This window comes from Rasamsonia byssochlamydoides (assembly GCF_041956645.1).
Source record: "Rasamsonia byssochlamydoides strain NRRL 3658 unplaced genomic scaffold VTN77scaffold_88, whole genome shotgun sequence".
NCBI lineage: Eukaryota > Fungi > Ascomycota > Eurotiomycetes > Eurotiales > Trichocomaceae > Rasamsonia > Rasamsonia byssochlamydoides.
In genome coordinates, this window is record NW_027192471.1 from 78,959 (window position 1) to 93,680 (window position 14,722).

General features: G+C 49.2%; 4 protein-coding genes across 4 annotated transcripts; 2 read left to right on the forward strand and 2 right to left on the reverse strand.

The window, feature by feature from the left end:
• Positions 1-321: 321 nt before the first annotated feature.
• VTN77DRAFT_9384 (uncharacterized protein) lies at positions 322-3,439 on the reverse strand (the record flags this gene model as incomplete). The annotated part of the gene is made up of 11 exons (XM_069425986.1): positions 322-1,102; positions 1,233-1,471; positions 1,538-1,835; positions 1,906-2,121; positions 2,197-2,265; positions 2,363-2,541; positions 2,596-2,703; positions 2,760-2,836; positions 2,888-2,995; positions 3,084-3,176; positions 3,250-3,439. The coding sequence occupies 11 exons, from the start codon at positions 3,437-3,439 to the stop codon at positions 322-324; spliced, it is 2,358 nt and encodes a 785-aa protein (XP_069273906.1).
• Positions 3,440-4,867: 1,428 nt separating this feature from the next.
• VTN77DRAFT_9385 (uncharacterized protein) lies at positions 4,868-5,705 on the forward strand (the record flags this gene model as incomplete). The annotated part of the gene is made up of 2 exons (XM_069425987.1): positions 4,868-5,208; positions 5,303-5,705. The coding sequence occupies 2 exons, from the start codon at positions 4,868-4,870 to the stop codon at positions 5,703-5,705; spliced, it is 744 nt and encodes a 247-aa protein (XP_069273907.1).
• Positions 5,706-9,957: 4,252 nt separating this feature from the next.
• Positions 9,958-10,431, forward strand: VTN77DRAFT_9386 (uncharacterized protein; the record flags this gene model as incomplete). Its single annotated transcript, XM_069425988.1, has 4 exons — positions 9,958-9,964; positions 10,025-10,061; positions 10,120-10,233; positions 10,377-10,431. 4 exons carry the CDS (start codon positions 9,958-9,960, stop codon positions 10,429-10,431), a joined length of 213 nt encoding a protein of 70 aa, XP_069273908.1.
• A 1,391-nt stretch (positions 10,432-11,822) lies between these two features.
• On the reverse strand, positions 11,823-14,278 carry VTN77DRAFT_9387 (uncharacterized protein; the record flags this gene model as incomplete). The annotated part of the gene is made up of 2 exons (XM_069425989.1): positions 11,823-13,261; positions 13,324-14,278. The coding sequence occupies 2 exons, from the start codon at positions 14,276-14,278 to the stop codon at positions 11,823-11,825; spliced, it is 2,394 nt and encodes a 797-aa protein (XP_069273909.1).
• Positions 14,279-14,722: the final 444 nt, after the last annotated feature.

Below are 14,722 nucleotides of genomic sequence, written 5' to 3' on the forward strand. Positions count from 1 at the left end.
ACGTGCTGAAGCCGAAATTTTCTTTGCGTCAAATCACTACCTTCCTAGGTAGGTAAAAAGAAAATCGCAAAATTTTCAATTCACTCACTTTTTGCGAAACCGCTAAAATTTTGTGAAGAGAAATAAACCCATTTCGTGAAAATTTGACAACGTTTCATGAAGTCATCGCGGGTCGTGACCGAGCCTGAACAATATAGCAACGTCAGACCACAGTCCAAATTAACATGTATGTATATAAAAATATATGTGCCTTTGTGTCATTATACACCTTAGTATATGCAGATAAGTACATTACTATATCGATATACTGAGACAGCTCCTTCACGACACATAAAACGTGGCGTTTCCCCTGATATCCATCGAACTGCTTCCAACCAGGACAGTAAACGCCCCCGGTTCGACGACGTAGTTCATATTGACGTCCCACAGGCCCAGGTCGCTGACCTGCAGCGGGATCTGCACGGTCTTCGTCTGACCGGCGCAGATGACCACCTTGTCAAACCCCTTCAGCTGCCGATTCGGCACCACGACGGAGGCGTACTCGTCGACAACGTAGACCTGGACGACCTCGGTGCCATCGCGGGTCGGATGCGTATTGGTCACATCGACGCTAACAGTGACTGTGTCGCTGCTGGACACGTTCGTGCGATCCAGCGAGATGGCGCCGTACTCGAAGGTCGAGTAGCTCTTCCCGTAGCCAAACTCGTACCACGGCAGTGGCGACCCGATCACGTACTGGTGCCCAAAGACGATCGTATCGTTAGACCTGATGATATACCCGGAATCGGTGATCGACCGGCCCGAATTGAGGTAGTCGTAGTAGATGGGCAGGGCGCCGACAGATCGAGGGAAGCTAACCGACAGCTTGCCGGAGGGATTGTAGTCGCCGAAGAGGACGTCCGCGAGGGCGTTGCCGCCTTGCTCTGACGGGTAGAACTGCTGGACCAGAGCGGCGGTCGAGTTGGAGATCCAGGGCTCCGTGATGGGTTTGCCGGAGGAAAAGACAACGACGGTAGGGACGCCGGTGTTGGCGATGGCTTGGACGAGCGGTGCTTGGGCTCCGACGAGTCGGAGGTCGTTCTCATCGACGTGTTCGCCAGTTCTATAACATGTAAAATTAGCAGATATGTTTGTTGGGAATGGCGAGAAGCCTCATGGGTTGATTGACGGATTCAAGATCAGATGCGACGAAAACAAGCCCATCTATAAAGCTTAAACGGGCGTAGACTTACGTCGCATTTAATCCCTCCCACAGCTGCGTCTGATCCCGCGACCACGTGCCAACAATGACAATGGCCACGTCCGACTTCTTGGCGGCAGCAATCGCTTCGGGGAAGCCTGACTGATCGTTGCTCCAGCGCTCGCAGCCGTGTGCGTAGTTGATGATCGTGGTGTTGCCGACTGCGGCTCTGATGCCATCGAGAGGCGTTACTCCGCGGTATTGACTTTGGTAGACGACGTAGTCACCGTACTAGAGAAAAGTCCATAAGTTTGGTTCATCGTATACGAACGGGGATGACCTCGTTGGGAGACTTACGTTCATAAACCCGTGAGCCATGGGTCCGATAACCGCGATGCTGCCGCCCTTCTTGAGTGGAAGTGTGTTGTTGTGATTTTCGAGCAGCACGATCGATTCACGGTCCAATTCCCGGGCCACCTGCAGTGCCTCTGGGGTATGGATGAGACTGCTCCATTCACTCTGTGGTGCTCCCGGATAGGGATTTTCGAAAAGACCCATCTCGAATTTAGCGCGGAGAAGCCGTGAGACTGCCGTGTCCACTGTTTTGATGTCGAGTTTTCCTGATTGAACTAATTGGGGGATTGTCCTGTAGTTACTATAAGAGGGTCAGTAGTTTTTTTTTTTCTCCTTCTCTTCATGCTTCGATACCGAGTGGAAGCACTCACAAGGAACCTCCTCCCATTTCCACATCAGTTCCGGCCGGCAGCGCCTTCAGCGTGATGGCTTCCGAGTCGATGGGGGAACTCTGACAAAGCCTGAAGGCCGTACAGAGTCTGTCAGTGCCGCCTGCGTCGCTGGTGACCCAGTAGTCGTATCCCCATTCGTCTCGGAGTATGTCCGTGAGAGTGTGATGATCGGCGACTGCGGGGATGCCGTCGTAACTGGTAGCGAAAGGTCAGACCGTAAAATCCCTAAAAGAATAGAGGAACTCATAGGGGGCAGGAGACGTAAGCTACCTATGATATGCACTCATAATACTCCACGCACCTGCATCGATAATAGCTCGTTTGTAGGATGGGGCCCATCTATATCAATCCAGGGTTAGTTAGATAAATCAGGTATGAGACATCTCAGTATTTGCTGGCGTTGGGGATGAAGAATGACCAGAAGAGAAATGCTTACGTCGTTCGCAGCTCCCTCTCGCCTCCATGAACCGGCCCTGTATTGAGACCTTGTTCCGGATTGCTAAAGCCCATGAAATGCTTGACAGTTGCTGAAACGTTCAAACTCTGCAATCCTTTAATGTAATTATACGTGATTTCCCCAGCCAGATATGGATCTTCGGAGGTCGTCTCTTCAACCTATTCCTCCCATTAGCAGTTGACATATGTAGAACGGATATGGAGTAAGCTTACTCGACCAAATCGCAACTCACGAGCAAGATCTGCAAGAGGTGCAAAAAGCTGAGTGACGCCCAGGGCGCGAGCCTCCTGTGCGATGATCTGTCCCATCTTCCTGACGAGCTATTCCATTCACTTAGGTCGGTCTGATTACCGAATTGACAGAAAATTCCACTCACGTCTCGATTCCAGGACGATCCATAGCCAATTGGGGAATTGAAGATCGTTGCATTGCCGATTAGGAAGCCATGGATACCTGTATGCATTCATCAGGATAGGAGTATGATTCCTCCAGGCTAATGCATACCTTCTGTCTGCACCAGCGCAGGGATGCCTAGGGTCGTGTTCTCGAGCAGGTAGTTTTGCCCTCTCTGGATGTTGGTTGTAAGCCACTCCCAAGAGATAGGATATCCGACTGTCGGAAGGCAAGAACGCCGTGACATTTGTCAATATATCTACCCATTAAGTTCCCCAGATTTTGCTAAATCAAGAGCGTTCCGTACCGTAGAACATTCCCGCCTTCGTTTGCATGTTCTCTACGAGCCCGCTGTAGTTGAATTCGCCCGTCGTAGGGTTCATCCAATTGGTGATATCACCTGCACAGGTTCGAAAGAGGTTAGCTAACCCGTCACAACTAAATACCTTTTGTTCGTCCTCGTTCAGACGTACCCTGCATCAATTGAGCCATTTTGTCTTCGATCGTCATCCGCCCCAGAAGATCTGCAACTCTCTCCTCCACAGGGAGATGGGGATTTTTGTATGGCGGCGTTGTGGATGCGCTGTTGTTGCTGGCCTCAACGCCGGCCAAAAGCAGATTTAAAACCAGCAGCGCGTAAGATACGGCCGTGATGACCGCCATTGTGCTGGTTCAACGCAAAGCTGTGCAGGTAGCCACCAGTCCAGTTCAATTCTAATTCCGCGAGTCGATCAAGCGTTCAAGTGTCAATTCCTCTCCACTACGAATCCGACAGGATGAAGAAAAAGCAATAAAAAAGGATGAGAGGGTGGACGACAGAAGGACCCTCCCGAGTCCGTGAGATGAAAGCATGATAATAAAGACGGCGAACCGATCCACATTATTATTCAATGGTCACGGAGAATTTCCTGATCTTGAAAACGAGGAAAAAGAAAGCCAGAGAGCCACAGAGTGGATACAAGCTAGTCACCTAGGTTAGTTCGCGATAAAGCTGGTCCTGGTAAGTTAAGAAATGCATTTCGGGGAACGGATACCCCGAAATGATGCGGGGGAAGGTACCTACCTGGAGGTCACGCGGGGTCAGGCCAGTCTGAGCACATGCAGTTGCCTACCTAGGTAAGTATCCGGCAAAATTGAACTGCAAAAAGGAAGGGATGATCGTGTCGCGCGGAATATCGGACCAAAATAGCATCTTGGTTGCAGAAGGAATAACTTTAATAGACATATCACTCGATAATTAGTGGAACTTGATACATGTTGATGCGGGGAAAGCATTAAGGTAGACATTTCTCCGGGACGGCGCGCTCTAGATGGAGATCAGGATTCTTTCCTAGAGATTATATTACAACTGTACAGGGCTTTCTTTTTAGCAAGAGTTATTAACAAAATCGATATAGTAGTCTAGAATCTTGATATTTATATCGTCATCACAGTATGGTATCTACATTTACTCTCCAGTATAATCCATATCCCTAACCCTGTCACGTGGGATGCTCCCTTCAGGAACCGTCTGAGTCCAACAATCCAATATCGTCCAGGAGACAGAGCATCCTAGGTGGATATCCCCTTTACTCTTTCTCCACTACTTTCATATATTGCCAAGAACATATGTACACCCTACATAGTAGTCTAGACTCTCCTGGAGAGAAGCAGGTCCAAGTCGTTAGTAGCTTGGCGGAGATCTAATTACGTACTACATTACTGTACAGGCCTTGGTATTCGTTTCATGTTAATCAATAAATCAAAAGACCGGTAAAATCGGTATGATCAAAAGACCCGACAGGAGGAATAATTCCATAGGTATGTATACATAGGTGTTTGCGTAGGTAAATTAAATTAAATTAATGGAACTATTCTATGCTTTCTCGTCTACCTGCATCATGTGGGCATCAATTAAGGTCATGCATGGCTGAATGCTACATTATACAGCATGCGTCCAGTGGATATAGATCTCTAGAGAAAAAAAGTATTTAAATAGGCAAGATCTCCTCCTTCTACTCCTCTCCAAGGTCTTCCTTTTTTCCACTCCACTCTACTCGGTGCTTGATCCACTACTCCATTCTGATATCAACTTCCTTTTCTTCCTTCAAAATGAGGTCTTCCTCTCTTGCTACAGCTCTAGCCCTTGCCAGCCTGGCTACAGCCGCCCCAACCAAAACCCTCCAGCGTCGGGCTGACTTCTGCGGACAATGGGATTCAACCGTGACGGGCAGCTACACAATCTACAACAATCTCTGGGGAGAGTCCAGCGCCTCGTCCGGGTCCCAATGTACGGGCGTTGACTCCCTCAACGGGAATACCCTCGCCTGGCACACCTCCTGGACCTGGGCTGGCGGCTCTTCCTCTGTCAAGAGCTTTGCCAATGCTGCGTATGCGTTCACGGCGACGCAATTGAGCGCTCTTAGCAGTATTCCCACGACGTGGCAGTGGAGGTAGGTATTTCAACTTGAATCGATTCTTCTCTCTCTTTCTTTCTTTCTTTCTTTCTTTCTTTCTTTTTCATATGTATATATTGATACGTCCCAGCTACACCGGTAGCAATATCGTCGCCGACGTCGCCTACGACCTGTTCACGAGCTCCAGCCCCAGCGGCAGCAACGAGTACGAGATCATGATCTGGCTGGCCGCCTTTGGCGGAGCGTTTCCCATCTCCTCGACGGGCACCACCCCCATCGCCTCGCCCACCATCGGCGGCGTCTCGTGGAATCTGTACAGCGGGCCCAACGGCGCCACGACTGTATACAGCTTCGTGGCCACGAGCGAGCAGACCGCCTTCTCGGGAGATATCAACGACTTCTTGACCTATCTGCAGGAGAACGAGGGCCTCCCGTCCAGCCAGTACTTGCTGTCCATCCAGGCAGGCACGGAGCCGTTTACCGGGACGGATGCAGAGTTGAAGACGACGGCGTATAGTGTCAGTGTATCGTGAGATTTCTCACGTTGCCTTGCGCCTCAAAATAGGAGCGATTTCTTTTCTTTTCCTTATTTTTTTTTTCCTTTTCTATTTTATATCTTCATCAATCCTTCTTTACCTCCATCGTCAGACAACCAACAATCAATCCCAATCCCAAGGCTACAACAGCACAGCAGCAGCCTACCTGCCTCCTACCTACCTAGGTACATGTGCATATACCTCGCAATTTCCACCACAGAACCTGGAGCCTCTAGGCGAGTGCAAACTGCGCCTGACGTTCTCTCTTCTAACCGCGTCAGGTCGCTTGGGGTCTCAGGTTCGACACGCAGATGAAGCCGTCAGTAAAATCCTGTCCGTTGGGTTTTCGTAGCACCCTAGAATTCTGACGGAATTCACTAAGTCTGAGGGTGTGAGCTTTTTTTCTTTTTTTCTTTTTTTCTTTCTTTCTTTCTTTCTTTTTAAATTTTCTCTTTTTTTTAAAAAAAAATTTCAAAATGTTTGTCTCATATCCCATCTCTTAGTTCACCTCCTAGTTAACAAACAGTGTTACTTTATTTCTTACCCTGTGAGATTTTACCATTATTCGTAATCCTTCATTGAAAAAAAAAAGCCATGTCATGTCATGTCATTCATTTCCATTTGATTTTTGTTGTCTATATTCTAATCATTATCATTATCATTATCATCATCTACTTCCTCTTATTCTGTCCTAAAATCAAGCCCCCCAAAATTCTGTATGTGTTGTCAGAATTGGCCAACAACAACGCCATGGCATTGGTTTCGAACAAATTTTGATAGGTATGCCGGTTTCTCACAACAGTATGTTACATACTTGAGTTATATATATATGTCTATCAGTGCATATTGAAGTGTGTTCACGAAAAAAAAAACAAAGACCCTCTTTATTTTCCTACTCTATGGAATCGAATCGATACTATACTATACTGCTCCCTCAACATCCCCATTTACTATAACTTAAGAAATACACGTATGGGTTGGAGCTCTCTCTCTTCATGTTCAATTTCTTTCCCACTGATTATTATAATATGTCGCATAAGGGAAAAAATGCAGAAAAGTATCTTCATCTCTCTCAGTCTCTCTGTCTATTGAGCATGCCTTTTTTTTCCTGGTCTCTTCTTTTCCTCATTTCGTTGGTGGAAAAAATTATCTACATACATAAGGTTATCTACATGCATGTATGTACAGTACATGCATGCATGTAATCTAATATCAACTGCATGCATAACGGAATATCGTCAATCGAACCCCACTTGCATCCATATCCTTGCACTTGCATGCCCTGCATCTGAATCCAGAGGTCTGAGGGGTCAGTACCTCGGCACCAAGGGAGTCATGTGCCATTCATTACTATTCATTCATTGATGCTACGCGGCTAAGTAGGTGGGTAGGTACTAGGTACTTAAAGCCAAGCGAGTAACAAAAAACAATAAGCACAAGCATAAGCAAGTATTGTAGAGATTTCATTACTACAGTACTCCCTACGGAGCCTCCAGCTACTCCCCGCTACATTTGTATCCCAAAAGGCAAGAGTCGAGTCCCATCCCTTTATTACATAGTTATCCAGAAGCTAAATCAAACACCTGTGTGACCGTCTAGGAACTACAATACCAGCTTCTTCAACCCTTTCTTTTCCGTGACACGAGCGAGTATCTCGATGAGACTAGACTCCCTTCAACCATCGTATCCCATGTCGGTGGCTGGTATGCATGTGTATGATTTGCTGTAGCCTATAATATATTTTATAAGGTTTTTTTTTTCACTTTTGCTGATTCTACACTTATTATAAGCCCTGAATAAGTCTCTCTTATCGAATTCTACATCAAGTCCAGTAGCGTACCATGGTTGCTCCAGGGGAATCATTCGGCTGGAAAAGGATCCCTACCATGAGGCGCGTCGGATATACCGAAAAAGAAAAAAAGAAAAAAGAAAGCTGGTGCCTACCAGCAGTATACTCATTTCCGGCAGACTGCCTGTTGCGTATTACTCCTCCCAGCCTGCTCCAGCCCAGCAGGGAGGGTTTATCAATTAGGTACACGATCTGATTTGGCCAGACGGGGTTGCCTAAATTGTCACTACCAGAGTTGGTGCAAACAGGTCGTTCCAGTTTCCAAGGCTCCTGCCTACTTGCAAGGTCGCCACTTCACTTCTTATCCCTCATATCAATCTACTCTTCAGCGATGACGCAACCGGAGCAGCAAAGACAGCTGTCATGGACTGCCAAAGAGCGGCGACTGATGAGCTGCAGTGATGAAGAGATACTGGACGAACTTGACCTCCGCCTCAACTACAGAGTCGGATGGCCGAAGCCCTTGCCGGTCCTCCCCATCCGTCTAACACCTATTCTAGATGTAACGGAGTACATCGTCGATTTCTCTGCTGCAAGTCGTCAAATCCGCACTATCTGTGATGTCGAACGGGTCACCTATGGTTTCGATAGTCCGCGCCTTGTTTATCGTCATCATTATGATTGCCCTCCAACAGAGGAAGATGTGACTATCGTGATGGATTGCCGAGTGGGTCAGACACCCTGGACGAACGCCTTGAAAGAGGTCCGAAAATACCTGGCCCGGGAAGATATTCAATATCGGATTGAGTTCATTGATTTCCGAGTCGCCACACCCCGGACTCACACGATCCTACCTGATAATCCAATTGTCTCGCTATGGGAAGACGTGTACAGGCAACAAGTCCTCTCCTTGATCCAAGGTACAGAGTGGCAGATTGTCGACGTGTTCCATCGTGGCAACAGTCCGGAGAGACACGATTGCCCGGTAACGATCGTTATCACAGCATGGGATGCCAGCGAGAGTCTGTGGTGGGAAGATTTGCTTCCGAGGATCCGTCTACTATGGCCACATGCGGTCGAGCTTTGCTCTGCGAACAGTATCCGTACTATGGATCTTGATATCCAAGCTAGTGCAAGGATGTTAACTGATGCTGCTATTAGCGACCCTATTCAGATAGGCACAAGTGTTGGAATCAAGGGTGAGCGTGGTGGAGGAACACTTGGAGGTGTTATTGAACTACAAGGGCGGGATGGCACAATCACAAAGATGGGTCTCACCAACCATCATCATGTCGTTCTTGATACAAGACTAAACTCCGGTAATTCCCTCTGCAGTGTAATTCTTTTCAAGTATTAACAGCTAACGTTATTTCTGGCAGTTACTGATCGAAATACACCGCTCCTCCCTTCTCATGACCTTTCACGCCAGCAGATCCTTGTGATGACTGCGCCGTGTGACTCTGACACAGAAGTTTGGATCCGGGAGATCGATGAAAGCATTAACAGATTGGGAAAGGTGGCTGATGGGGATCCCACGAAACCGGACAGGCCAGGCCTTAAGGCCAGAGTCAGTTGGGGCGCGGAATCGAAAAGACCGGAACTTGAAATCTGATGACAGAGGCAGAGGCACGGAAAGCACGGATTAAGTCCTTCGACCGTACTGCAGGCTTCGTGGCCGCATCCTCGGGGAACAGGACCATCAATATGAATGGAAAGTGTTGGCCTCTAGATTGGGCTCTGATTGAACTCCATCCACAGCAGCCAATGACAAATACGGTCGTTGACGCCCCGACGAATTCTTTGATGAATGCTTATAACGAAACGGAAATTCGAAACTGGTCAACATCAGCATCTCTAATGGATCTGACAGTCTTCAAGAAAGGAAGAGCGACAGGCTGGACGGAGGGTACCGTGGACAGCATCATGACGGATCTTCAATTGGCAAGGGAGAAGGGAAACACACAAACTGATGTCTACGGGCGGCCTGTGTCCGCCTGGTCGATCCCGACGTCGTCGAAAGCGACGACCAAGTTTGCTTCCGAGGGAGATTCCGGTTCGTTAATTCTGAATGATGATAGAACTATCATTGGGTTGCTGTTTGCGGCCAATCTTGCCTACGGTGTCGGTTACTTTATTCCGTTTCATGTGATCATTGCGGATATTCAAGCGGTCACTGGAGCGAAGGTGGTTAACCTCTCAGAGGCATAAGTATTGTTTAAAGTACCTTACAGATGGGCTCGTCTAGTCTAAATTAGAGTAATGCGGGGTCTTTTGCTCGGAACATGTGTTGTTACTTCTAGATTGGCACTGGAAGAAGGGTGCGTCGCCTTATTAAGTGCAAGTTCCACTACGATCTATGTTTTCAACCCTTCCATAGCTTCTTTTTCTTCTTGCTAAGCAACTCCTTTGCTCTACTATTATTACCATAGTCAGAATTAGTCAAATTGTTCATCATCCTAAATGCAGAGTACGAGAATTTCTCTAAATTTCAGATTCTACAAATTAGGCATGTTACTAACTCCATCAGAATGCATTGAAGCCGTTCTAAAGCAACGCACGGAGACGTCGCACCTCCCAATTCAGTATTGAGTAGAATGCTTTTCAGTTGAACGGCATACCCAGCTCTTCACGTCGCGACTTGGATGCAGGATCCGAGTACGGTCGCTCCCCAACCCCCAACCCCGGACGAGCCACATACCAGTTCGATTGTCGCTTGCGAGTTGAACATGCGGTTGAGTGAGTGTTTAGTCTCAAAGTCTTGCCGTGGAGAGGAGCTATTCCTAGTGGGAAATGTACCGTCGCAGCATGCAGAGTATAGGCATTGGTCCAAATTTCAACTTAGATTGTCGATTCGTCTCTAACCCCATGAGTGTGGTCAGACGTAAATACGGGTTCTACCGCTCGCTCATTGTCCGATTAACTCAGTTACGTTAACTAATGCCATTCTTCACCACCATGTTCTCTCAGCCGCGCTGAGCGGTTGTGATATTGACGTCGAACCCCGCTTTGCAGCCTTGTGTGAAGCATCCCTTCTACCTACTGCTGCCTCTTCTCTCTGTGTCGAATATCTCGAGAGTCCGTGTCTAACCTTTCTTACAATAACGAATTGTGCCAAATTCTGCTTTCATAATGGTCAGTGTCATTTAGCAGCATCATTCTGAGCTATATGGACTTGGTAAGCAACACCATAGGCTGAAGGGCAAGCATCATCAAGGAATTTCCTGCAAGTGATCGTAGCAGGGAAGAGCTGAGCATCAAATACGTTATAATGCATCCCCAAAACCTGAAAGCGAGCATCCTGATGGAGATCAAGTATGTCACTGTTCATGGCCTGAACCCAACAAACAAAGAATTTCACGCCGAAGAGACCTGGATGTCTGGTGATTGATTTCACAAGTAGATCTGAGTATAAAGCCCGAATTCTCTGATAGTGTATCAACGTGACTGCGAATGAGAGGGACGCGCTCCTTTGTCGAGAGTCAAAGAGAAATGCTACCAAGCACCAATATGTGGCTGAGGGTTAATGAACCTGACCATCGCATCCACAAAGCTAGAGGTAAAGCCTATAGTTAGATGGCCTTTTCTTTTCTTTCTTCTCTTTCTGGGAGGCCAAAAATGACCTCGTTAAAGACATCTACATGCGTGTTAACATTCTAGAATCTTCCATGTAACGATCGGCCGTTTTATTTTTATCTCAAGACTAGAAGAAGCTCTTTGCAATGCTGTTTATGGTAACCTGGGCGGATTTCCGCAGTGAACATGGTTATTTCTTCTGCCTTGAGTCCATTCTATCTATCTATGTACATACATATATATAGGTAGATAGGTAGGTTGGTAGGTAGGTAGGTAAGTGGATAGTAGATTGTTCAACCAAAGCCCCTCTCCACGGTATGCTGGCCGAGGCGACAGACGAAGGTTACCAGAAAAGGAAGGCGACTGTGTAATTGCGTATGTGTACTGGTATCGAAGACACGTAGTTATCCTGATTATGTGCGTATGCATGTAGGTATGTAGGTGACATGTTATAAACATCTCTTCAAACAGACAAACAGCAGCACACACACAGACAGACAGACAGACAGACAGACAGACAGACAGACAGACAGACAAAAACCTCAGACCACAGCCCTACCGATCGATCCCTTGGGGAAAAAAAAATCAACCTACCTATGCAAAAATGATATCAATATGTAACATAACATAACATAATTAGGAAAGGGAAATGAATCTAGGATCCATGATTACACAAGATGAGTCTGATGAGAAAGAAGGCCATCGTCGCCAGAATTCACGTCATGGCTCGACTGCTCCGCTCCGCTCCGCTCCTATGTTTGCTCCTCCTGCTCCCTGCCTCCATGTCTGTATCTGTCTTCTGTACCTGGACGACCGGGAGGAATTGTCCCTCGTCTGCCTTTCTTGGACCGGCGAAACGTCCCCCCCAACCAGGATAATCCGCCGCCCAACGAGTCACTGAGACTCCGCACGCGGGTGACTGTCGCGTCGCCCTCGCCATCCTTGTTGGCTGCATCCGTGGCCATTACTGCGAGCTCCGCCATCGAGCTGATCCGCGACGTACCGGAAGTAGACGTGACGGCACCAGAGCTGTGAGGTTGGCCGTCATCGACGCTGGCTTCCGTCTCATATTCCGTCTCACCGGCCTCACCGTCTCCATCAACCGGAGCTGAGCTCTTCCTCTTATGTCTCCGTGACTTGATCCGTCGATGGCGCCCTGGACTGCCTTCGCCGCGTCTTAGAGACTCTGCCACCACAGCGCTGAGGGTAGAAGAGATAGGAGGGAGCAGAGGAGCGGGGGTGAACCGTAATGACAATGAATTCCGCGGCGTGTGGAGAGTGCCATTGCCGTGCTGCCGCGGTTCGGGTTGAATCCCTACATCGCCTCGGCTTTCACCGTTTGGCAGTGGAGTTGGTTCGTCCGTGGTGGGTGCGGCTGGGAATCGAAAAAGGAGCGGTGGTGGCTGGAGTTCATGACTGGTCTGGCTGGGAGAAGTGGCGGGCATAGTCAACTGGACCGCCTGGTCTGATATCGATGCTTTGTCCGTCCGTTCTAGAGATGTAGCCCAAGGGTTTTCCGTGAGAGATGCAGGACGAGGAGGGGAGGAAGCCGGATCGCGGGAAGGCGGGGAAAGGGAACGGTCCGACAAAGATCCATCGCGAGAAGACGGAGCGGGTGAAAGAACCCCTCGGGGCGTCCGTGTCTCATCTTCGTCACCATCCACGCTCTCACTCAGGAGCGATCCTCGAGGAGAATGAGACAGATCCTGCTGTCCAATCGTGGTCCGCCCTGGCTTGAACATCCGCCGATCCGGGCTGGAAGGGAACAATACGCCCGCACTGTCTTGATATCGTTCTCCCTGCAGCAAGCCCATAGCCTCTTCTTCGTCTCCTTCTTCGGAATATTCGTCCTCGTTGCGGTCTCGACCGCTGGTGATCAGATAGACTCCGAGGAAGGTCATGAAACAACCCCCGACGAACTTGCCCGCCTGGGAAGCCGTCGTGGATTCAAAGTCGCGGTAGAGAATCGCACTGCCAATGATCACAGAGAGGGTGAACAGTACAAACTGAGTAGGGATCACCTGAGTAGAGTCAAAGCGCTGCAAGGCACGGTTGACATAGCGGATCTGCATCAGGGCGGTCACGACGAGGATGGCGACCAGGAGATACGTGATGGGGAAAGTAATGACATGCCACAAGGTGAATGAGAGCAGAGAAGCAACACCTTTGGTAGATAAAGCGGTGTAACTGCCTGAAGAAAACCGGCACCATCAGTAAATACGAATGCAATCCCGAGTACGATAGCTCACATACCAAATAGTCCAACCAGACCAAGATCAATCAAGATTGTGCGGCCACCATATTTCCGACTGAGGCACATGAGCGTCACAATCAACGCGGCCGTAAGCCCCAGGTAAAGCTCGAATTCCCACCGGGTGATCATGACCCAGATGTCGTGCGGTCCGATCTTGGTCTCGGAGGTCTTTGCACTCAACACCACCACCACCGCACCGGCGATCGCGATCAGCACCCCCCAAAAATCGCGTTTGCGGAATTCCTCCTTCAGCATGAAGGGCGCAATCACGCAGTTCGAGATCAGGGCGACCACGCCCAGCGGAGACACAATCGACGCCGGGGCGAATCCATAGGCCAGAAAGTTGCCAGCCTCCCCCAGCGTCATCAGGACAATGCCCGACCACCAGTATGGGGAGCGCAAGTAGCTTGTGCGATCCCCTCGAACCAGGCCGCTCCGCCCGGGTTTGACAGTCCGATCAGAAAGGAAGGACTGCTGTAGGTCGTCTTCATCCTCATCGCCATACAAGATGCGGGGGTCGACAGGACGCGCCGGCGCCTCCTGTTGCCCCTGGAGGAGCGATCCATTCCGTCTCGTAGCATCATCTCTGTCCGGGGCATTGACAGAACCATACGTGCTGGATCCCGAGGCACGTTGCCTGCGCAATCCCAAGCGGACTCTTTCGCCCTCGGCTTCGCGCTCAATCCGGATATGCGCGTAGCGTTGTACGTTGAGTGCAAACGAGATCAGGATGTTCCCACAGATGGCGGTGACAATGCCTATAAAGGACGACCATCTCTGGCTGGAGCCACCATCGCCTCCGCCACCATCCTCTCCATCCTGGTCCCGTATCAGTGAGGCGAGCAGCTCATAGGTAGTCGGAAGAAGAGATGCAGCAGTAGTCGGCTCGGACATCACCGACGACACCAGCGTAGCGAGCAGTCTACCTGCCGAGGGATCCGTAGTGCTATCCATTCGTTCGGCGGCAGCGTCAATTTCGTCGGGGATGAAAGCAGGATTGACGATGGCTTTGATCGATCGATCGATGACCTCTGCCTCAAGTCCAGATGTCCAGCGTCCACTGCCCCTCTTATCCCGCGTGTCTAATTAAAGACGTGTCCGTTCCAATCCAGAGAGTACCGTTATCGGCCGCATCGTGGCCTCAATTTTCCTCCGCACGTGCTTTCTTCTTTGTTTGTCTGTCCTTTTCCTCTCTGACGCGTCGCTGAGAGAGCTGCCTTGAGCTTCCCGTCGCGAGGTTCTGTCTCGTGACTCCTATCCGCACAACGACCGGAATGGACTAACGTACTCCGTAGAAGCAAAGCAATCGCAGGAGAGAGGCCTCTTCAGAATGAGTCTGTCTGTATCCGGGGTGGAAGCGAATCAATCAATCAATCACTGTGCCGACTGACTGGCAGT